This window comes from Haliaeetus leucocephalus, unplaced genomic scaffold, assembly GCF_000737465.1.
Source record: "Haliaeetus leucocephalus isolate CR32 unplaced genomic scaffold, Haliaeetus_leucocephalus-4.0 Scaffold702, whole genome shotgun sequence".
Taxonomy (NCBI): domain Eukaryota; kingdom Metazoa; phylum Chordata; class Aves; order Accipitriformes; family Accipitridae; genus Haliaeetus; species Haliaeetus leucocephalus.
This window is the reverse complement of record NW_010973138.1, coordinates 4,712,762-4,737,652: the sequence shown is the minus strand read 5'-3', so window position 1 is coordinate 4,737,652 and position 24,891 is coordinate 4,712,762. Positions and strand designations below refer to the sequence as shown.

Genomic DNA, 24,891 nt, shown 5'->3' with positions numbered 1-24,891 from the left:
ATGTAGTTATTATCGTTTATTAAAGGATGATAAACAATTATTGATTGTATTTGGTTTTTTAGTGCTGTGAGAGATGACCTGCTTAAAAGAATATAGAGGACTACTTAGGTTTATTTTTATGTCCTAACAGTAGGAAACTGACTGCAGATGTCTTTCAGAACATTATAAAATGTTTTGTTATAGGACTGTGCTTTCTTTTCTGTATCAGTGATGTAGCACGGATTGACCTAAACCTGGCATTCTTAAACCTAAGCATCTCTCTAGAACAATATTTTTATATTAGCTAACAGAACTAGTGTCATAGCTAGCATAGGAGTGAAGGTATGATTTTTCAGTATGTAAAATCCAACCACGCTTGTTTCCCATTGTTCTAAAACAGGTGGGTTTTAGTTTTTTTAATCTAAATGTGTTGCAGAATATGAGAAAATCAGGCCTGGATACTTATTTTTCCTCCGTAAAAATATACGGATACTTTTTGCTGAAATAAAGGAAGATTAGGATGCATGCCTTGATGCTTTGGCACAGCAACTTAGTCTAGTACTTCAGCATCTGCTGCTTACAAGTTGAGATACAGAGTTCTGAGAGCTCCTTCTGCTGGGGGCTGAGAGGCCCTTTAACAGGATTCCTCTGGAAAGTTGTATTTTGATATGAAATATTTCACATTCCACCGCTACAGGTAACCTTTCAAAACACTGCACAGATGTTAAATTATGAAAACTATTTACTTCTCCCTAACTCCTTGTCAGCACTTTGACTGTTTATAGTGAGACTTTATATTCCTTTTTTTTTGTTATTGTGTGAGAGATCCACGTGCACGGAAGGAAAAAAACCACGTTTCATAAATAGGAAAATGTGACTGCAAAACTTCTAAAACAGGCAGTGGGGAGCTGGAGTCATGCCTGTTAAATTATTTTTAACTTTATGTTGAAACTTGAGCAGATGACCTGTTTATTGTGATCTGTCAGTGCTTCTACTTATTTATTATTATCTTACAGTACTTTAGGTTTGCCAGAACTTAAATGCGGGTTTTCTTTTTGTAACTGTATGCATGTTTTAGTTTACCAGGAAATTCCACCTTGCTATGAGAACCAAAAATGGATCCAGAAGAGCAGGAGTTACTTGGTGATTACAGATACAGAAATTATTCTTCAGCGATTGAGAAAGCTTTGAGAAACTTTGAATCATCAAGTGAATGGGCGGATCTTATATCTTCACTTGGCAAACTCAATAAGGTATAGTGTCACAGGAATATTTTTTCATCTGTTTATTATCTTTGTATTGTTATTAACTTTTCTGTAACTTACAGTACTTAGCAAAATTGAAAATTCACTCAAGAAAAATATTAGTTCATAAGAGAAGGGTAATAAAAGCAGCTATATCAGTATCTTTCATATAAGTGTGAGAAATTTTGGTAAAACCAACAGAGATTTCCTTCAAATGGTATTTGTTGCCTTTATACAGCTAAGATAATTTAGGTTTTGCATTGAAGAAACCCTCAGGATGCTGGTTACTCACTCTAGAGCAGCTAAAAAAGTCTTTATATAGAACAGGAGGTCACAAGTTTTAGTATATATTCTGAGTCAAAGTTTATATTTAAAGATCACATTTACTTGACCATGCCCTTCCCTTCTATTTGGGGAAATAATTGATTTGCTGCTGGTGGTGTCTTTTGTATTACCATGGAAAATATGGCTGAATATAGGAAGAAGGAAAAAGACTTTTATGGGAAAACATCTAGGAAGTGTGTCCTCTCCTCCTACCCAAGAAACAAGGTGTATGTTGTTTGTGTCCCCTTTGGTCTCTCTTCCTGAGTATACATGGGGCAAGAGTAGTTACAGTCATTAAGGAAAGGGGGTGGGGAGGAGGCAACTCCTGCAGAATTCGTAAAGAAACATCTGTTGTTACCTGATAGATGCCTTGCATGCCTTTGCTGTCGTTGCTAAACCTTAATACTACAGAGATTTCAAAGGGGAGGAGAATCCATAGAATTACAGAATCGTAGAATATCTCAAGTTGGAAGGGACCCATAAGAATCATCAAGTCCCAAGTCCCTGCTCCTCACAGGACTACGTAAAACTAAACCATATGACTAAGAGCGTCATCCAGATGCTCCTTGAACTCTGGCAGGCTTGGTGCCGTGACCACTTCCCTGGGGAGCCTGTCGCAGTAACCAACCACCCTCTCAGTGAAGAACCTTTTCCTAATGTCCAATCTGAACTTCCCCTGATGCAGCTTCATTCCATTCCCTCGTGTCCTATCGCTGGTCACCAGAGAGAGGAGATCAACACCTCCCCCTCTGCTGCCCCCCTTGAGGAAGTTGTAGACTGCCATGAGGGCACCCCTCAACCTTCTCTTCTCCAAGCTGAACAAACCAAGTGACTTCAGCTGCTCCTTGTAAGTCTTTCCCTCAAGACTTTTTACCATCTCGGTCGCCCTCCTCTGGGCACAGTCTGATAGGTTGATGTACTTCTTACATCGAGGCACTCAAAATTGCACACAGTACTCGAGGTGGGGCCACGCCAATGTAGTGTAGAGTGGGACAATCCCCTCCATCGACCAGCCAGCTATGCTGTGCTTGATGCACCCCGAGACACGTTTGGCCCTTTTGGCTGCCAGGGCGCACTGTTGACTGATATTCAACTTGCCATGAACCCAAACCCCCAGATCTCTTTCCTCAGGGTTGCTCTCCAGCCTCTCGTCCCCCAGTTTGTACGTATAACTAGGATTACCCCATTCCAGGTGGAGAATCCGGCACTTGGTCTTACTAAATTTCATACGGTTGGCAATTGCCCAGCTCTCTAGTCAATCCAGATCTCTCTGTAAGGCCTCTCTACCCTCGAGGGAATCCACAGCTCCTCCTAGTTCAGTATCGTCAGCAAGCTTACTTAATGTGCACTCGATTCCTGCATCCAGATCATTTATAAAAGCATTAAAGAGCACTGGCCCTAAAATTGAGCCCTGGGGAATCCCACTGCTGACTGGCTGCCAGCCTGATGTAATCCAGTTTACTGTAACCCTTGGAGCCCGACCCATCAGCCAATTGCTCAGCCAACCTATTACAGACTTGTCTAGCTGTGTGCTGGACAGTTTATCTAGAAGGATACTGTGAGATACAGTATCAAAAGCTTTGCTAAAACCCCCAAAAAACACATTTACTGGCTTCCCTTGGTCAACTAGATGGGTGACCTTGTCATAAAAGGCAATTAAGTTGGTTAAGCAGGACTTTCCCCTTGTGAACCTGTGCTGGCTATGACCAACGGTTGTGTTGTCTCTCAAGTGTTTTTCAATAACTGCCAGAATAACCTTCTCCATAATTTTACCAGGTGCTGAAGTGAGACTGACAGGCCTGTAATTACCAGGGTCTTCCTTCTTACCCGTCTAGAAAATTGGGACAACATTTGCCAAACTGAGGGTTTTTAAGGGCAGCCATGTTCTTTCCTCTTCAGAGGAATTTGGATATTGTCTGGCAATAGGAGTTACACGTTTCTGCCTTCACTGTGTCATCCTGATTCCTGTTGAGTCAATAAGGAGAGCTAGAGGCCTTCAGAATGCTTCTCTCAAAAGAGAAAGTATAAATAATTAGAGTGAGAGATTTCTTACCTGTGGCAAGAGGTAGGCTTTGATCTTTTATCTTGACCTAGATGAACACACTGAACTGATTAACTAACACCTATCTGAAACCCTTATTCAGGTACAGAATTGCCAAAATATATAGCAGCATAGTAGAAACCAAGCAAAAAGCTTTTAGGTGTTACATCAGTCCATCTGCTGTGGTACTTTATGGATGTAATCAGTTTAGGAGCTTAAGAATTGGGGGAGCAAATCATCCCCTGTGTTCATCTGCTTCTGTTTGTTGTCTGAAAATAAGGATGATATGTCAGGGTAATGTGCCACCAAAAGGAAGGTTGTGAAATAAGATGTCAATAGATATTCTCTTAACTCCTATGATTACTTGTTCGCTTACATCCTAAAACATAAATATTGTTGTTGAGTTCTGTTAGTGTTGGGGGGAGGCAGAGGTGTTTCTAACATAAGAGCATAACATCTTCTACAGTCAGTTTTGAGGGTGAATGAATTGAGCAGGGACAGAATAGGTAGGATGGAGATGGTCAGCAGTATCTCAATGATTAAAATGTTTTAAATACTGCACATGGTTATATTCAGGAACCTGGGTGTCAGTAACTGGTGTGCAGTGATGCTTATTATTAAACAAATGTGAAAATAATGACAAGGGGAGAGACAAAAGAGGATGAGTAAGTCAGGGAGTTTCAGAAGTACTTTTCATGCTTCTAGAGTAGCATGGAAGATCTCTCTTAGGCACATGTTTCTTAAGGATCTTTGTATTGTTGACTTTAATTGTGGGTGTTCTCACTTACATAGGTGTAATATTTTCTGAGGCTTTTTCTCCTTTAGGCAGGCTTCAACAATACTTTGCACTATTGAGTCCCACAAGTTAACACACACACATTCACACACACTCACACTTTTATTTCTGTAGAAGCTCAGTGGCACTACCCTTTCAATAAAAGGTCTGGAGGAAGCAGCACAGGCTCTTCCTTCTTAAAGATGAGGGAAAAAGAATGGAGGGAGCTGATCCAGATCCCTTTGACCTTGGCTGAAACAAGTGATCTTGGAGCTCTTGCTGCTGTTACTCCTGGTGAAAAGACAGCTCTGCTACTTTTTTCTGTTACTACTTAGCTACCAAGGTTAATCTGAAGGTTGTTTTTCACAGTTTCTCTGTTGCTTCTATGGTTCTAACTGATGTTTCACAGTGACTTGTCGAACCAGCGAAGCAACAGAGAAACTGGTTGACTTTAATCTGAATGGTCAGCCAAACGGGTCAGTTTGTAGATCTAGAAAGATTATTTTTTGTCACTTAAGGGAGATGAGCCTTATCTAAATTCAGATGACTGGTGTGGACAGCTTCACGTCGAATCACATTTAGGCAGGGAGAGGAGTAGGGGTTTGGGGTTTTTTTGTTGTTGTTGTGACTCATCTCTTACTATTTAAAGTAGGTCAGATGACTGCTGTCCTAAAATTGCATATGTTCCTCACTGGTATTATAGGGAGCCTGAGGTGAGTTACTACAGTTTTGCCCATGTTTTTTAGCTGACCTAAGCTTCTAAGGCTAGGTAAGATTAATCTCCCCTGCAGTGTTCTGAACAGAACTGCAAGTACCAAGTGTGAGCGTGAGTGAAGGATGGAGAGAAACTGCATTTTCTGACAAAAGCTAGAGTTGGTGGAATTTGCTAATTATGCTGCACCCTGAGTTTGTAAGGGAAAGATTTGGGGATTTTAACGTGTACAGAATTGGGTGTTATGCATCATCATGGTGAAGGAGAAACAGTGGAAAGTAATGTTTATAAATACTTATAGAAGAATATAAATGGATGCAAACAGGTGGATTAAACAGGCAGTAAATATGGGTGTTAATGTTTTAAAGAGGGGCTTCAGATTTGCCCTAAAACTTACTCATATCCTACTTGTAAATCTCTCTCTGTGCTTTGCTTCTGTTCAGGCTCTAGTTACTATAAACCAGTCATTTAGTAGTTGTAGCCTCGGCTTCTCTATGCTTCAAGAAACAGGATTATTCTCATCTCAGTACTGTTCATGGATACAGCTTTGAACCATGTTTTTAGTGTTTTTGCAAATCTGCATATGTTCACTGTTTGGAAAGCAATGTTTCATGACTAAGGTTTTCAGATGTTCGGTACAGATTGCTGCATCCAGAATACAGTAATCCTTTTTCAATTGTCTTAGTGCTAAAACATGATTGTGCTATTGCAGATTTTGCCAGCTTGTTCCAATGTTTTAAAAGGATACAACTCCACAAAATCACTTCAATACTTTGATGGAAAAAAATGCTGGGGGGGAAGGGTGTTGTCTTTTTAAACCTACAAATAGGTGGTGGTTCAGCATATGTGGGCTTGTCAGTGAAATAGGTGCTTTCAACATCATTTTCATATCCAAAATGCTTGTCACTGTCTATTCAAAGTATAAACAGGTACATATATGATATAAAATACATATAAAAGTATTAATGTAGGGGGAACTTCAGCCAATTAAGAGTCTAAAAACATTATGAACTTAGGAAAATCCAAGTGCATAGATTGCATTAGGGTTTTTAATCCAGATAATAGGCATGTATTTTCTAGAAGTTTTAACTCTGGGTGCAGGCAAGCAGTAGATGAGTGGCAGAGTTTGCAAAATGATGAACTGAGCAGTAGTAAATATTGGATTCCACAGCCTGCTTTTGTAAGGAAACTATGAAAGGAGGTTTTCAAAAAAGTCTCTGAAATTTACTGAATAAATCTCACTGGGTTTTTGGCAAGTGAATATTTAAACTTCCCTGTTTGTTCATTTAATCCATATATATAAAAAAACAACAACAACAAAAACCCCCAACGAACATACCAAAAAACCCCCAACTTGCATCTGTTTGACAAGAATAATGGACAGGATTTTCCCACGCATATTTGCAGAAATACCTCTGTCAACAGTTTTTCAACAGCATTTGGATATTGGTAGTATAGAACTTGCACAGAAGTTTTACTAGTGACTGTAGCCACTGAGGCTGGCTGGCAAGCAGCATCCCTTTTCTGAGCAAGATGTTCTTTTATAATTATTATTCACCATGAAAAAACATTATAAACTTTGAAAAATCAGTTGTTCTAGAAGGATTTATTTAATGCTTACAGCATGATGGACTTGCTCAGTAATGACAGCAATGTTTGCTCTAAAAGAGGCTTTCAAACTGCTTTTTATCCTTGGACATAACTGTATAAATGCACAGATTACAAGTTCTTACAATGCTAATTTTTAGTCTTTAGTTTGCAATTTCAAAGTAATTTTTTTTTTTAATTTCACTTTCAGTAGAAAATAAGTATGTTACTTTTTGTTTCTGTAGGCTTTTCTTGCTTCAAAAACTTAAAGGTGAATATGATCTCAACCAAACACTTGCTCTGTTTGGAGGGGAAGGGAAGAGAGCACAAAAGTCATTGCAGCTGCACAACTATTGTTTGTTTCAGTAGTAACACTTAATGTTACAGTATGTCTGTTCTTGAGGGGAGAGAAGAGAAGGATTCTTCTGAAATATGGAATTAATGAGCATAGCCTTTAATTACACCAGTTGCTTCATATAAGAACTCTGACTGCTATGGCTTTATAACAACTGTTAGCTGAATTACAAACACAAGCACCACTTGCCTTCTGTTGAAGGCAAGCCTTATATCTTTGCCTCCTAATTGCTTTATGGAACTTCACCACACCCGATGCGCAAATGCAATGTGCAGGACTAGGGATATTTTATACTTTTTTTTCCCCCTTTTTTAATATAACTCCAGCTCCTAGTTTACAGTTTTCTCACAACCACCTTTGAACTTTGTGCCGCTATTTTTATGGAAGCTGGAGCTCTGTTTAGAATTTTTCTTACTTGGAAAATGAAGCAATGGAAAATGGAATCACAGGCTCTCCTGCCCCTCTCGTCCCAACCACTGTGGTCTAAAACAAGAGTTATAGTATCTCCTAGTTGAAGATAATCTTATAAATTGATGTACATGCAGCATTTTTCTGGAATTCTAGTTATGTAAATAAAAATATTTACTTAATTTGCTTGTTTTTTTGATGTCTAGGAAAATTGATCTAACTGACATCTAGTGGTGCTATAAAGCAGTGCAGAATGACTTAAACCAGTAACTGTGGAAAAGAATATTCCTCTGTGTGTGTGTGTGTGTGTATCTGTGTTTTCTTTTAAGGCACATGTATACACTGCTGCAAAGAATAGATAGTCTTCCCTTTTTACCCTTTGTAGCCCACATTCAAAGAAACTCTGAGCATGCTTATGCATTAGAAAATGTTCAGTGTGTGTAATGTATTCTCTAGTCAGTTATAAAGAAAAAGAACCTGTAAAACGTTGAAAACTGGACATGCGCATGAGCACAAGTCATTACTTTTCATGACTCATTTTTTCCTGACTTACTGATTAAAGTCTTTATTTTAAAAGCCAGTGGTAGTTTTCTGGGATTGTTGATTTCTCACTGATTTGTGAAAACCAAACCCTGGGATGATATATTAAGCATGGAGTGCTTGCTGGCAGTTCAGGCTTCTCAAGCCAACCCTTGCTAGGAGTTCCAGTGACATTTTACGCTTCTGCCACCATAACTGCTCATGTGGAAAGCAGTTGGAGACGAGGAGAAGTAGATCATGGGTGGGCTTCAGCCCATATGTAACTGAACACAGCCAAATTAAGCTCACAAGAATCAAAAGAATGGGTGAATAATAGATGTCGAAACTTGTGAGCAGAGTTATCCACCTGCAGTCGTTAGTGTTGGATTCTGAATGTGGAAGCAGTGGTTTGGGATGGGATCTTTATCTGCATACAGTGCCAATGATACCAGGCTTGCTACCACAACATTTAACTACCTGTAACAGCTGAAATGATAATGGCATTTCAGCAGTCCTAGATCTCTCAGACAACGCATTCTTTTTTTCAGTTGTGGGAGCTCACGATATTTAAAAATCAAGCTTCTTAGCTTTGCCTGTCAGCTCACAGAAACAAACTGGCATTTGGAAATACGTATATTATCATGTCACTCTTATTTAAATGAATGGTTTTAGATCTGTCTGCTAATTAAAGTCTTTCAACCCTTTTAAAGTTCTTTGAGCACTGCAATTCTGGGGAAGCTGTTAAGAATCTGAACCTTTCAGCAAAGTGGCAGCCAGCCCACCTCTGCTGGAATGGCTCTTGATGCAACCGCAGTCTTCTAATATATTGCAGTGTGTTTTAAAATCCCTTGCATCTGCTGGAACATCAGAGACAAATGTTAACCAGGAACACACACTTTTGAGAAGAATTGTAGCTTGTGTCCAATTGTGTATTTCTTCAACCCAAGTCAGAAAAAAAGACTACATGCTTTTGAGAAGGGAGTTTCATCTCCAAATTGTTCTGATGTGATGGGCAGAAACTCTCCTCAGCTTATGTATGAGGATCATAATAAATGTCTTCAAATCTTTGCTTCCTGTACAGAGATGTCTTCTGATTCTTTAGGTGAAGCAGTATAGTTGGCACATGTACATAAATGTAGTCTTGTTCTAAGTTAGTCTCACCTGCTGAAGTCTGGACATGTGAAGGTTTCAGAGTTACCCAGGAGAAATACTTCACACTGAGTTATCCCTGCATATCCACCATTCAACTCCTAAGATGCCTGGAGTATTTTTTCCTCTTCTGACTACATGTTTTGCTTCGCTGTCCCTGATGTTTGGGGAAGGAGAGTTCTTATTTGCTGGTGGAGATTTACATCCTTAGGAAATGAAATAAGGCAAACAAGACTTTTTTTATGAGATGGCGTTATTCCTGTAATGGATCAGATTCCCTGTGTAATAAACAGTGAATGTTTTCATTTTCTACCTAGTTGATATTTAAATTTTAACTGATAGAATATTAAGATATTATGCGTTCAATTTTAAGATTGAGGGGAAAAATATTTACCACTTGCATATTTTTTTCGTAATTACCTTGTTTTATATATACAGAGGGCGTGGGCAAATATACAAACATACCAACCAATATAAACAGAATGTTTCAAAGTCCAGCTTTCAAGCAGTCTTCAAATTTATTACACGTATTAAGGATTTCAGTCTTTAACATTGAAATAAGATTACTCATGTAATATATGAGTAAATGTTTCAAATATAAAAGGTTTAAAAAGATATAAATGATAACTCCATGAATATAACCTGTTTTAGTTTCATATGTGAAATATTGCTGTATTCTTGGATTCTAGTCTTTAGTACCTATTAAAATGCAGATCTCCTGCTCATAGTGGGGGCGGGAAGGAAGGAAATTAATTGGCTCTAAACGGCATCTGTACTGTATGCATTTAAGAATGGCGTGACCTTTCTATTTACTGTTGTTACAAACTGTCAGCCTTTTTCTTCCTGACTAAGTTTTATTTACTAACAGCTGGTCTCTTAGTTTAGGCAGGGCAGGAAATGGGAGAAATAATGCAATAGTAGTCTCACAGACTCTAGCTTCTCATGCCCACCAACTGCAGTCTTACACGATAAGTTGCACACACCTTTGAAAGATGATGGGTTTTATCTCTTCCTCTTACTGCTGATGAGAGTATTCAGCATTCAAGTGAATGCCCTGATCATTGCTGAACTGTTTTGGTTTTTTTCTTGGAAATGAGCAATAAAAGGTTAGTTCACTTGTCTGCTGCTTTTTTCAAAACCCTTTTTCAGGCAGGATAGAAGAACCTCAAGTTTAAAACAATTACATAGGATAAGACCATGATTTAACCTTTGGGAGAGTCAAGAACTTGCCTAATCCTGAAAAATCCCAAATGTCAATCTGTAGTGAAACTTCCATTTGCCTTAGCAGACAGTGATCAAACGCTAAAGTGCCATTTACTTGCAATTTCTTTTTTTAATTGTCTCTGAATTGAAGAGACATACTTAATTCCCTGCTGAAATGCATGCATGGTTCAAGGAAAAGTAATCTTTCCAAAGAAAGGTGCTACAGTTTGTTTTTTCCGGAGAACTGTCTTGTCGGCATGTCGTGGTTTAAGCCCAGCCAACAACTAAGCACCACTCAGCTGCTGTCTCGTTCTTCCCCGCATTGCGGTGGGATGGGGAGGAGAATTGGGAAAAAAAGTAGAACTCGTGCATTAAGAACAGTTTAATAATTGCAATAAAATAAAATATTAATAATAGTAGTAGTAGTAATGAAAAGAGAGATAACAAAGAGAGAGAGAAATAAAACCCCAGAAAAGACAAGTGATGCACAATGCAATTGCTCACCACCCACTGACTTATGGCCGAGCAGTGATCAGCCCCTCCCAGCCAACTCCCTCCAGTTTATATACTGAGCATGACGTCCTATGGTATGGAATATCCCTTTGGCCAGTTTGGGTCAGCTGTCCTGCCCATGCTCCCTCCCAGCTTCTTGTGCACCTGCTTGCTGGCAGAGCATGGGAAGCTGAAAAATCCTTAACTTTGGATAAGCGCTACTTAGCAACAACTAAAACATCAGTGTGTTATCAATATTATTCTCATACTAAATCCAAAATACAGCACTGTACCAGCTACTAGGAAGCAAATTAACTGTCCCAGCCGAAACCAGGACACTGCAATGCTTCTTTAACTATTTCCTGTCTTGAAGATCTTTTACTTATATGTCAATGTAGTGGGTGTAGTTAATAAAGCTTACTGACTGTAGCCACACAGAATTACAAATAACTTCTCTAAGATGTTATTGTCCCATTTAATCATGCCTGCTTTGGTTGGAAGGTTTTTTGTTTATGTTTCAGCTATATGTGAAATGAAAATTTATGAGGAAAGATGGTTATTTAATTCTTACTTTATTCCCTGTACTTAAAAGCTAAGATGCTCTTCTTGTCACTTCCCTACTTCCGCTGGAGATAGGATAAGGGTACCCTGTCCCTGTCCTGTCCTTTGACTTCCTTTTCCAGCCTCTAAGCAAAGTAAGACCAGACTTTTCTAGATTGTTCATGACTGATTCCATATGAAAACTCAGTTGCAGAATTCTGCTGTTTCAGTGTTAACAAAATGCATTTATGAAAGAAAACTCTTGAATGCATTTATTTCTTCTTAGAGTGCTAGTAGGAAACCTTTGTCATGCAGCCATCATATACGTCATGGTTTATATTATAGCTATTTATTCTCATCTCCTTTCTTCCACAGGCTCTTCAGAGTAACTTGAAGTATTCTCTATTGCCAAGACGGCTGATAATCAGTAAAAGATTATCTCAGTGTTTGCATCCAGCACTGCCTAGTGGAGTACATTTAAAGGCATTAGAAACCTATGAAATAATCTTTAAAATTATTGGGACAAAATGGCTTGCCAAGGATTTATTCCTGTACAGGTAAACTTTTCTTTAAAAGTATTTGTGTTTCACAGTCTATTTTAATTAACTAATTTTTTTTTTAATTTTTTTTTTTTTAAAAAAAAGCTCTGGTTTGTTTCCTCTGCTGGCAAATGCAGCAATGTCAGTGAGGCCTGTTCTCCTTGGTTTGTACGAGAAATACTTTCTTCCTCTCCAAAAGTCCCTCCTGCCTGGTCTTCAAGCCTTTCTAATTGGACTGCTGCCTGGATTGGAAGAAGGATCAGAAATTTATGACAGGTGAGAACTAATATTAATTTAAAAGCAATATACAGTATTTTGCTTTCCTAGGGAATTCTCAAGGAATTTCTGTCAGCTTTCTATATAGCAGGCTTGATAAAAGAGCTTCTAAGGGTGGAAGAATGGTGAGTCCCTGGAAAATGCAACGAATAGTGCTAAAGTTAAAAAACCCTTTCCCCTTCTATTTTCATCTCAGGAGAGAAGAGGAAAAGGAGGGTTAAAAATGGATGTGCTGAGCGAAAGGAATAAAAACTATTTCTTAAAGCTCCTCTGAACTCCTAAATAATTAACCTGACTCCCCAAACCACTGCTCTGTCGATAAATTCTATTTAAATATTGTAACACAAGAGAGCATATGAATTCTTTCCAGTATTTCTGTACCAGATACTTACCCTCAGGTTCTGAAAACACGAGCAAGAGGCAACTCTTATAAAATCTGTTGTGGAAAAAAATTTCTCTCTCACTCTTGGGTGCCCCTGGCAGTAATGGCAATGGTATTCAGTACGATAAAGTCAGGATCAGGAAGTGTGCTGAGAAGAGCAGCTCAGCACTCGTTTGTGTAGTGGTTTTACTTCAGTTATCAGAACTGTTTTGTAAGATCTTACAAGAACTCAACGACTGTAGGTTTCATCCAAATGTTTCTTTGCTTAAAGAGTCACCAAACGTTGCATTGTTAATGTACTTCCTTCTGTATTACCAATCTGGATGTGTTGGCTGTTTTCTCTGCCCTTTTTGAATCTTAAAAAGCGTGGTGTACCCTTTAAAAAAAAAAAAAAAAAAAAAAAAAGCGAGATGTGCTAGGCTGCATAGATTGCTGTTTATAAGCAAAATACTTCTATGTCTAATGCCTTTTTTTAAAAACAAGTATTAAATTGAAGGCTCACATCAATTGCTGGAGCGGCTAAGAGTAGATTGCATGTGTTCCCAATTTGGTGAGTAACATTCAGTTACCAATTCCAGAACATTAGATCTATGGACAAGTATATACCTCTTATACATCTGCTGCAGAAACATTAATTTTAGTATGTGCTTTTTGTCAGGTAGGCTTGTAAATGACGGTGTATAGTTTTCACTTTCCTATAGCACTAGCTCCTGGGGACTTGGGGGAGAAAGGGAATCCTTTGGAACTAAATCTCCTGTCTATCTGAAGCCTTTTTAGGGAGACTGAGCTCATTTTGAAACTGACTAAATTTGAAGTAGTGAGTTAATGGGAATTGCAGATTAACTTCCAAGGTCCAACTTCTGGTTTTATACCTTTTTCCCCTATTCTTGATGGCACTGTTTTCCTCTTTGCCTTGAACAAACAGGATCACAGACAGGAAGTGACTGTATATTTCACTGTGAAAGATTTATGCTAAAATTAATTTAATGTTATTTTGTAAAATATAAAAATTACATGAGAAAGTCTTTCTTTAGTTTACTCATCATAATGATTCTGGTGCAGGAAAGATAGACCAAGATAGTGTTGTAAGATGTATTAGATTAATTTTAAATTCAGCTTCATGAGATACTTTCCACTGAAGGTTTTCAGAATCTTCAACACTGACAACTAACACTAATACATCCCTTGTTGTTCATGAAAGTGGCAGAAGTACTAGCTTAGGTCATGCTTCAGCCTAGACAGTATTTCCTTCTTAAACACACACATATGCATGAGTTTGCATGCGCGCACACACAGAGACACGAAACGGAAAAGAAAAAATGGCTTGAGGGCTACTTTATAAAGAAATGCAAAAGAACATCGGATTTTTGGGGGGGAGGGAGGATCTTTCTTCTGTGCTGGACTTCTTCCTCTTTTCTCACTTCTCCATTCCTCACATGAGGTTTTAACCCCTATATTATAGTAAAATACTGGAGTACTGACAGGGTTGCCAAAGCAGTCAGTCATAGGACCTCCAATATGATTGCCTGAAACTAATTTCAGTGTACTGGTCCGATGTGCAATAACTGACAGCGTGTTATTTTATCTCATGTTTTCCTTCGTTCAGTGACTTACAGATTGAGCCCACTCATTTGTAAGTACAAATATGTAGGATATCTTCCAGTTCCCAGACTGGAAAAATTGGCTTTCAGAGTCTAGCATCAGCTTAAATTAATTCCAGTTCAGCATTGCACACCTCTCACCATAAATATCTTGCAATCAGAGCTACTGCAGTAATTTGGTCAGAGCTTAATGCTTGCAGATAATTACTGGAGAAGTTTCCAAAGTATGCACAGAAGTTTTGTTTCAGTGAGTGTGCACAGTGACAAAGGATTGAGTGGTTCTTTATTGTTTTTGTACAATCAGATGCAGCCATCTTCACACGAAAAGGGCAATACTGATAATACAAAGATGAGGAAATTAAATAAATTATGTCAACTACAATACTAATTCTGTGTATAATTTCCTTTATGGTATAAAACTGAACTAACAAAAATCTATTTTCTCATGTCAAATATATTTCCATACAGAACAGATGCTGTGCTTGTGAAGCTCTCGTTGTTGATGGGCCAAGAAGTGTTCTATGGAGCACTCTGGGGTGGTGTCCTGGTCAGCCCATCCATCAGGCTGCCTGCTTCTCTTTTTGTTGTCAGTCATATCAACAGAGAGCTGTCTGGAAAACAGCAGAAGTACATGCTCGGCGCTGATTATAAGCTCACAGTAAGTTCATTGCACTCGTAGAACAGTCTTATCCACCATAATACCAGCACACTAGCAGATTGTGCCTTCTCTGTATTAAATTAGGACAACATGCTGTGCTGGTTTTGGCTGGAATAGAGTCAATTTTCTTCATAGTAGCTAGTATGGGCTATGTTTTGGATTTATGCTGAGCAGTGCTTACACAGAGTCAAGGCCTCTTCTACTTCTCACACCACAAGGATGCTGGGGGTGCACAAGAAGTTGGGAGGGGACACAGCTGACCCCAACTGGCCAAAGGGATATTCCAGACCGTATGATATCCTACCCAGCATATAAAGCTGGGGAAAGAAGGAAGGGGGTGACATTCGGAGTTGTGGCGTTTTGTCTTCCCAAGTAACCATTACATGTGATGGAGCCCTGCTTTCCTGGAGATGGCTGAACACCTGCCTGCTGATTGGAAGTGGTGAATGGATTCCTTGGTTTGCTTTGCTTGTGCACGCGGCTTTTGCTTTACCCCTATTAAACTGTCTTTATCTCAGCCCACAAGTTTTCTTACTTTTACTCTTCTGATTCTCTCCCCCATCCCACTGAGGAGAAGCGAGCAAGCGGCTGTGCGGTGCTTAGTTGCTAGGTGGGGTTAAACCACGACACATGCTTTTAAAAATACTTTGGAGAGAGAGAAAAAGAGGCTGAAATGTCCATATTTTGGAATTGCTTAATATGGTTACTTCATGGAAGCATCTTACCTGGAATATAGCAGAGAATCTCCCATACACATTTTGGTTAGCCTGAAGAATGCAAGGCTTCTGAAGCTTCTGCAGTTTTTGGTAATCGGTACTACATACAGCCTTAAAAGACTGGCTGTTTCAAATCAGAGGATAAACCTGACGTGTTTTCTCTACCTGTTCTGAATTTGCATTTAAGGTTGAAGACCAGCTTTTCTGCAATGCAGTATATACAATGTTTAATGTGGATTTCTCAAAGTGCATTTCTGGAAGACAATTCTGAAATTTAGTGTCTTTTTGTTTTTTTAGTAAAATGGAAATCTCAGTAGGTAGTAATTTATGTTAAACTTGAGTGATGGAATAAGTAATGCTAGTTAGAGTACTTTAATACGTGCATTTTGTGAGGCTTCACATTCTTCACATGACATGGTGATGTCATGCTGTGACACTCTGTGTTGTTACAAAACCAAGTATTTTGTAAGTATTAACTATTCTTTTAACAGTATTCCACAAAACTGTTTTTTAACTCATTTTGGGGGCAGGAGTTAAATGGCTGAGTAATTATCCTCTTATTTAAAAAGATATTGTTCACATGTAACCAAGTTTGCTTTCTTTCCTTCTTGTGATTATTAACAGTGATTGTAGTTTAAATGTTATCATGAAGTAAAACACATGATGCTTTCTTTTCCTTTTACAGATAAAGTCTTTGTGTGTATCAGTATTGGATTCAAATGTCCTTGTGCAAAGAAACACTTTAGAAGTGATTCTCTTCTTCTTCCCATTTTATACAGCTTTGGTAAGAGGACTATTTTGGTATTGTCACATGCGCACCTTGTGCGGGAAGGTGTCTTCTGTGAAACCAATCCAGCTCCTACCTCTATTATTACCAAATGTCTGAATTTTGTACCTTCAAAATCAATGAACAGATTTTGCAGTTTCTTGTTCCCTCATCAATTTTAATAGTAGAGGAGACACTGCTGCTTCTCAGACTCCTTACAGCTTCAAGTGAAGATGTACTTTCATAGTGAATATTGCATGATATTTGGAAGGTGCTTGAAGTATTCAGGCCTGAGAAACTGCATATGGAAAAAATATCGAACTCCTTTTTCAAGTAGTTCGTTTGGAATTGTTTGCACTAAACTAAGATCCTTCTGTTAAGGACTAGGAAAGAAGATATTACTTGATACAAGAGCTGTTCCCCATCATTTCCTAATTTACCTAGTAGTATAGTCAGTATTTTGAAAGTAGCAAGTAATTTTAAGTCTTAAGGCATAACATAATTAAGTCTTTAGTATTTTTAACTTAACTGTAGCTCTGTACCTTAAATATGAAAATGATCACAATTATGTCAGATTCCCTTTCTTGAGATTTTTAGTATACAAAGTATTTTGTTGTTGATGGTTTGTTGCCTTTTTTTTTAGAACATTAATATTACCAGCTTAAAAAAACCTCTCATTACCAATTTGACTTGTTTCAGTGTTCATAAACAGCTAAAGTATCTTTGGTTTTCATCCTAGGACTGCAACGAAAGCAGTATTCTATTGCACAGGACTGATTTAGTCTATATTCTGTCAGCAGCTACACAGACGTTGTTGAGGAGAGACATGTCACTCAATAGAAGATTATATGCATGGTTGCTAGGTACTGTACACCACACGGTGATATTAAATATTCTGAATACCTAAGAGAAAAAAAAATCAGTGCTTAAAAATGTAATACACTTTTTCAGCAGATAATGAATGATGATAAATGGAGTGTTGTTTAGTGGCCATTTATTAAGTACCTGTTTAATAAAATTAAGCATTCATTTGGCAAACAGGTCTTCTCTTCAGAGGTGAAATCATTCCGCTGTCCTGAATCACAGGGTCTCTGATGAGTTATTTCTGGTCCCATCCACAGTTCATTCTGAAGTGGTTCAGTGGACTGAAAGGAGTGGGGTGCTATTTTAACCTTGGTCTTCTGGGAGTAGTAGTCTATTAATTCCCATATGGTCTTAATTGTCGAGGAGGGGCCATAAGAGAGCTATAGCTTCTCCCCATTTTTCTCATTTTAACAGTGTAAGAGGAGCCTAAAAGTGACAGGGCAAGAGCTACAGCCATGTAGTTGCATGAAGGCTGCCCTTGCTGACCCCATGTCTGGATCTGGCCTTGGTTTTGATTCATGTTCAGTATAGCACATCAGGATGCCTCAAACTGTGATATGTGGGCCGTATGTGAGCTAGTTTCAAGCAAAGTGTTGAAATGTCAAAGGTTAAAAATGCAGTGTAATTTCAATATTAGTATAAATTATGTGTGTGTAGTGTTTCTCTGTACTCCTGATGCCTCTGTTTATCTTATAGGCTCTGATATTAAAGGTGGTACTTTTGCTCCAGACTCAACTTCTGAAGACCATGCTATTTATTTCTTTGGAAAATATTCTAAAGATCTTTTGGTTGAGGTTGGTGTTCATTGTATACAGATATATTTATGATCGTTTTAAATGTTAGTGCAAACTGCATCTAGAGTTGTTCACTGTGCCACTTGGTTTGTACTTTACTTTCTGTCCCTAAAGGTAACATCCTTTTGGTGGTTATATTTTCATCTATCTGAATGCCTGCTGTGCTGTATTTATCCCAATATTGTATGTGCTTACAATACAAATGGAACCTAATGAAACCAAAGGGTAGCATCTTTGATGAGCTACCTGAATTATTTAAAAATGTTTCTCTGAATAAGATCAGCTCTTGAGTACAGACAATGAGAAAATGTCATTGATTTGTGTACCCTGTATGGAAAATTGATGTTCAATTGCAGTCACTACTAAACAAAATCAAATTTAGAAACACTTCAGGTCTTAATAAAATGGCAATCTCTCTTCTACGTATAACATTTTGATGTCTTCTTTTTACTAGAGTTTGACTGAAATTTTACATCAGAAATTCCCAGAGTCTGATACAGAGGAACAGCATCAAGCTTATTTGAAACCCTTCCGCATCCTAATCAGTCTCCTTGACAAACCCGAAATAGGTAAGGTTGCTTGTCACTTCTGTTATGACTGCGAAAAACTGTTACAACTTGGTGTTCATCACCTTTGACAGTAGGACTCAAGACAACATCCAGCACAATTCTTCCTAATTCTGAATATGTGTGCATTGTGTATTAGCGTGCAGGGGGCTGTGTTCCTTGCCTTGGACCTGGTTCAGAACAGTACTCTAGAGCAAGCACTCTCTCCAGGTTATCTCTGGCTCTTCTACAGAGCACCCCGCTGTGTAGCATCCTAGTGAGGATAATGCTCTTCCATGCCCAGAACTGAGGGGCCAGTTAAAAAGAACCACTTCTGCCCTAGTCTCAATATTCTGCTCAATTCATTCCTTCGAGCTTATTCTCTAACATACTGTCAGGCCTCTTTTTGTTCTGTCTGACAAAGCGGCTTCTATCTAGAAAACCACCAGTACTACTCTTGCCTGGGTTTGTTTCCAGTGCTTGGCTGTGCTTGCAGGCCTTCCTATACACTTGTATCAGACTCTCATGACTGTGTTGCTTTTCCAGACACTGTAGTCCCCCAGGCAGCTACCCTATGGTGATACTGCTGCCAAAGTGGGCAGTACCACTTACCCGCAGGTCCCCCAGCTGGAAATAACCTGTTACGGATGTGGAGAGGTAGGGGTGCCTCTGTCAGTGGCACTACCAGCTTGTGCTGGCCTGACACTGCTGTGGGAGCTATAGTTTGAGAGTTCATGACTGAGCTGTGAAGAATTTCCTCCTCTTCCCTGACTGCCACATGTCTATTCTGTTGTGTACATGAAGTTGCCAGCACCAGAAGGGTGAGGCTTTGCCAGCCCTTATTTTAAAGGGCAAGTTCTCCTTTCTGCACCAAAAAATGAAGCCAAAGTAAATTGACAAATTTTTAGGATTTAATAGTATTCTGTAAGGACCATGTATAGATAAATCTTTGAAATTATATTCTGTTAATTTGACAGGTATGAGAAGCCTATGGACTGGTTAACTGGTATTTGTTAGAAGCTAATAGAGTCTTAATGACTGACTGTATCCCAAAGCATTGTTCTAGGTATTATCCTGGGTGGGGGTGTGATGTTACCATTGACCAAGCCTGTAGACTTAGAATAAAACCATGTACTGAGTCTAAATGCTCAAGTGGCAGTTGGTTTTGCAGGCTCCTGTATTCTGATAAGCTTATCTTCTTTCATGGGTCAGGAAAGTCCTTTTAAGCACATTTCCTGTTAAAGAATTATCAAAGCACTGACAGGAAAGATGAGGATTCTGTATGGCTTGTCTAACAAATGAATGCTACCTTAGTAGAAGCAGTTGTTAGTCTGTTTGTAAGACAGTGGTGCTCATCTTTCCTTCCACTGGTTTTAGCTGGTTTTCAGCTGTTTTTAAAAAAAATCTATCGTGATTAAAGCCTCTTACATAAAGCATTTTTATTTCCCAACAAAAATGCTGAAGAAGGGACAGTTAACTAAGGTTGTTACATTATAAATTTCTTGATTAATCTAATTTAGAAAGTAGATGACAGATACTACCTTATTGTACGTTTTATTTGGCTGACAATCAGTGTTAATCTGAACTACAATAAGGATTATTTAGCTGATCTGCATTATTCAGTTTAGTCTTTCTGTTCCAAGTCAGCACACAAAATAAAACTTCTTAAGCCTTAAGCCAATATGATTTTCACTTTCTTTTGAAGTGGATTTAGCATAAGAATCTTTGCCCTGCTACTCTTAGTCACTCTAACTTTTTTTTACTTTTTAGAAGCACTCATTGGAATGTTTTATACACTAATTTTTTTTTATTTGTTCCATGTTTAGGGTATTGTACTTATTATTTGTTCACCTCCTCTATAGACAATTTCAGATAAAACAAAAAAGTGCTGACCCTTGAAAACTGGGTGCAGTTGTCAGCACACACCTAACTTATACTTTTTTCTTAAAACTGTTTATAAATATGCATTTTTTTAGATATATTTAGGCATTTGAACATTTCGATTTGCTTATTTTTCCAGCTTCTGTCTCTCAAAATTTAAATAAGGCTACTATGTTAAATGTGTATTGGGAAATCTGCTTGTTTTCCTTATGGATACAGACATGGTGATTATTTCTGGCATGTGAACTGCAGGTTTATGTTTATGATTATGCCCACTTACAAATGGTTGCAGTGTAGGTGCCTTACGGAAGTGACATAAGTATAATGTAGAACCAGTGCTATAGCTTTTCAAGTATTACTTTAAAAAGTTCCTAAAATGAACAACAGCTGGTATTTAACTAGAATTAAAAAAAAAAGCAAATATTTAACTATATATTTAATTTATTTTAACTGGAAATTCTGACATTTTAAAAAGCCACATAACAATTTCTTCCTACTTGGCCGATCATGGGTTTTTTAGTTTAGCTACCCCTAATTTAAGTCTATACAAGTTTGTAACTGAGCCGCCTAGCAATCACTTTGGTGCAACTACTGGATTCTTTTTTCTTTCAATTGTAGGGCCGCAGGTGGTTGGGGATCTGTTCCTTGAAGTTATTAGAGCCTTTTATTCCTACTGCAAAGATGCACTTGGTTCTGATGTCAAATTTAGCTACAATCAAAGTGGCAACATACTTGCAAGGTATAACTACAAGTTTTCAACTATGAAGTGAAACTGTATCATTTATATTAAGCTGACTTATTAAAATCTAACCAATATAAGGAAGGTTAGGTCTTTAACAAAGTGACCTTCAGCATAGAAGATGACATTTTTCTATGATTTCCCTTTTTCCCCCACAAACACTTGATTTCTCTTTGATTAGTAGAGAAGAAAATTAATTACACTGCATATGATTGGTGTTGATTAAATCCAGTTATATTGACCAAGAATCAGTCTGGCGACAGAACTCTTAGCCTTTTGATTTTCAAAGTTGAAGGCTCGATTTCTTTCATCTGGGAGAAAGATGCTGAAACTAGCTATTCCAGAATGACTTAGTCCTTGCTTTAAAACAATCAATGACTTTTAGCTTGTAGAGAAAGGGGAAAAAAGATTTTAGAACACATCAGCTGATACTGTAATGTGCATGCTCTTAGAATCTTCACTGACATCTGTTTCTTTTTTTTTCCTTTTTTCCCCTTTCACACAGTGCAATCAAAGAGAACAAAAATGCTTCGGAAATTGTCAAAACAGTCAATTTGTTGATCACATCCTTAAGCACGGATTTTCTTTGGGATTACATGACCAAATGTTTCGAAGATTGTTTCAGGTGTTTATGTTGTCAAACAATAGTGCTGCTCTTAAAAATACTATTTAAGAGCTATCTGCATATGATAATAAAGTTTACTGAAGCATTTAAATTCTAGAAGGGACATAATACATGTTAGAATCAGACGGATACGTAAGTTGCATCCTAAATAATTCAAGAATGCAAACAGGTAAACAGTTAGATGGAAACTAGCAACGTGAGAACAAAATAAATTACTTTCCGAATGACGGCTAAAGGAGGAAAAGGCTTGGGAGGGGAGGTGGAGAGGTCTTCCTTGGAAGAACAAATGTTTTTTGAAGAAAAATTAAAATCTCTATCTTTTTATCTCTTTCTAAACATAAGAGAGAAGATTATACTTTAAGTAGTAAGATCATGTATCAAGATTCAATCTGAAAATTAGAAGCACTTTATCATCCCACATGCTACAGTTTTAGTAGTTTTGACAGAATATTTTATCCCATTTTATTTTGCTTCAGAAAGTGTAGCTGTTCAGTATTTTGTGCTGGTTTTGATGAAGCTTTTTTATTGTAACAAGAATTTTGACAGGAAAAAATCTTACAAAGAAATGTTTCTCTTAATCCAGAAACAAATCCACACAGATGAGATATCCTCTTGAAAATATTAGCGCTCCTCCTACAATTTCAGAGCTCTGCACACTATTGGTGTTTCTTCTTGACGTGATTCCTTTGGTAAGGCAACCTGAAGTTCACTGCTTCAAAGTCTTAAGAGACTTAAAATCAAATAATTCATATTGTGATTACCTAAAATGAAAGTAGGCCAATTGACATACATGGGTGTATGCATGCTCTATCCTGCAAAGTATAGTTTTATGTGCTGACTTATATGTGGCTACCTGTGCTATTGCCCAGCAAAATAAGAATTGTTTGCATTTTAAAATATGGTAATTCTAAGAAAGGAATGAAAAAGTCTACCTTTTGCTTCCTGGGACTTTTTTGTATCTTAGTAGCAGGCTGACTATCATAAGATTTTTAGGGTATGATTCAATGTTCATCATGTAGAATGAAGAAAGAAGGAATAGCACTGTAGCAAGTTTGTACAGCTTAACCATCCATGACCTGAGTCTATCAATCATTGATCAGTGTTGCTAGACAGCTGAATAATAATACATGATAACTGTTTTAAATAATGCTTATTTATTTTAGGAACTCTACTCTGAAGTACAGACTCAGTATCTTCCACAGATGCTCAGTTATATGGTGCAGTCTCTCCTGGAAAATATGGAAGTATTAGGTTTACCAGAACTCACTCATGCCTTGAAGACCTGTTTTAAGGTGCTTAGCAAAGTTCAAATGCCCCCTTCCTATTTGGACATTGAGACAGGAAGTGGAAATGGGGTAGGTGTTTTTCAACTACTCATAGATGTTTAAAATTGTTAGTGACATAACTTATTTTAAAATGCTAATTCTCCTAGATGATCACTGAAGCAATAAAGATTTTTGAAACTTATCTTCTCTGGCCTCTTCCAGAGCTACCTGATGCCTTGTTATTCTTACTGGGTATTCAGTTCTGACTTGTTTGAATTATTTGTGGCAGTGAAGGAGTATAGTCTTGTCTGAAACTGGGGCTATAATCCTACCTCTTGAGAAGAATGTGATCTTAATGGTTTTGAAAAGGCACTCAGGATCATGCAGTTGCTAAAGATTCAAGTTGCCAAATCAAGCCCAGCTTTACAGCTGGTTAGGTCTGCAAGGCTTTCAATTAATATTTTAGTTTAACACAACGTGGTATTATCTGTGTGCAAGAGACGGTGATAGGGAACGAGGAATAGATGGCATAAAGCACTCAGAAAAGCACAGCCTGCCAAAGTTTTGCAGTAGAACAAATATATGCGTTTGACTAGAAATAATCCAACATAAGTAATACCGTTCTAGTGGTGAATTGATTTTAAGGAAACATTTCCTTTTGCTAAGCATCTGTAGCTATGGATCTGTTGGTGTTTGATGAGTCAAGGTATGAAGATTATACAAGCATTTGTTAGGTTTTAAATGCAATTGAATTGAACTGCTTAAAAATAACTGTGTTTCATGATTTTGTAAAAGTTATCTGTATCTGAAAATTGCAAATACTAGGGGTTTTTTTCCATCATTGCTGCTCCCCAGTGCCTGCCACAGTTCTACATAGTTTAAAATTATCTACACAGTGCCCTATTAACCACATTAACAATTCTGTTTTAGAGCCCAGTGAAAAACAAAAATGTGGACATAACCTTGGAGTCTAAGTCTGTGCTGCAGGAGGAGGATGAGACTCCATTCCCTCCCCTGAAGTCAGAAGATAGTGGCATTGGTCTAAGCACTTCCTCCCCAGAGCTCTCTCAGCACTTGGGGGTGCCAACTGTGACCCTTGAGAGAGATGATGTCTGGAAGAAAGGGGGGAGCATTCAGAAGACTTTGTATTGCATCCAAGAGCTGGTTGCCAAGTTTTCCAGTAAATATGTTTTTGGGGTGCAATTTCAAGAAACAAGTAATGAAAGCATCTCAGCAATGAATCTGAGTGGAAAAGAGAAAAAAGATAATGGCTACAGATTACCTGAAAGTGCTAGCAAGAAAAAGAGCCCATGGGATGCAAAGCAAATCACTGTACCTCAGTTTAAACAAATGCTTTCAGACTTGTTCTCAGTTCGAGGGTCACCATTCAAGAACAAGAGTTCTAATCCTCTTCCTTCTGACTGCGTCTCTGGTAATAAAAAGGAAAAGGAGGAGGAAGAGTGGGACTTGGAACAAGTGATGCTTGTCTTGGGACCCCTTAGAGGTGACTGCAAGGAAGCTTTCACTGCAGCTTGTCACCTTTTGTTGGATTGTACCACATTCCCAGTCTATCTTTCGGAGGAGGAGATGGAACAGTTGTATCTCTCTCTTTTTCAGGTTCCTGGTAAGAAAAGATTCCTTTACTGGGCAACTTGAGCATCTGAGGATGCAAATAGCAGTGTGAGCTTGGCTATTTGCAAGATGTGTGACCAGGGCCAGTAGTAATGTCTCTTGGCAGGGCTGAAGGCGAGTTGCATGTGAATTAGACTTACCCGCATCAGCATGTGTTTTGTGTCTTGCAGCTGAGGGACGATTTTTACCAAGCTTTTTAAAATCACATTCTTTTGAAAGTTTTCACTACAAAACTTGTAGCTGAAGGGATGAAAAGACCTCTGGCCTGTAGAGCCTTGTG

General features: G+C 38.2%; 1 protein-coding gene across 2 annotated transcripts in view; it reads left to right on the top strand.

Annotated features, from left to right (window-relative positions):
• The first annotated feature begins 1,037 nt into the window (after nt 1-1,037).
• Nucleotides 1,038-24,891, top strand: part of DOPEY2 (dopey family member 2) — a 50,962-nt gene continuing 27,108 nt past the window's right edge. For both annotated transcript variants that reach the window (XM_010580348.1, XM_010580347.1), the window contains exons 1-13: nt 1,038-1,232; nt 11,704-11,885; nt 11,973-12,143; nt 14,595-14,784; nt 16,186-16,284; nt 17,006-17,129; nt 17,827-17,924; nt 18,379-18,493; nt 20,969-21,089; nt 21,595-21,714; nt 22,298-22,403; nt 22,878-23,069; nt 23,910-24,603. In XM_010580348.1, coding sequence (XP_010578650.1) covers nt 1,095-1,232; nt 11,704-11,885; nt 11,973-12,143; nt 14,595-14,784; nt 16,186-16,284; nt 17,006-17,129; nt 17,827-17,924; nt 18,379-18,493; nt 20,969-21,089; nt 21,595-21,714; nt 22,298-22,403; nt 22,878-23,069; nt 23,910-24,603 — 2,350 coding nt within the window. In that variant the 5' untranslated portion in view covers nt 1,038-1,094. The remainder of the gene's footprint in view (nt 1,233-11,703; nt 11,886-11,972; nt 12,144-14,594; nt 14,785-16,185; nt 16,285-17,005; nt 17,130-17,826; nt 17,925-18,378; nt 18,494-20,968; nt 21,090-21,594; nt 21,715-22,297; nt 22,404-22,877; nt 23,070-23,909; nt 24,604-24,891) is intronic.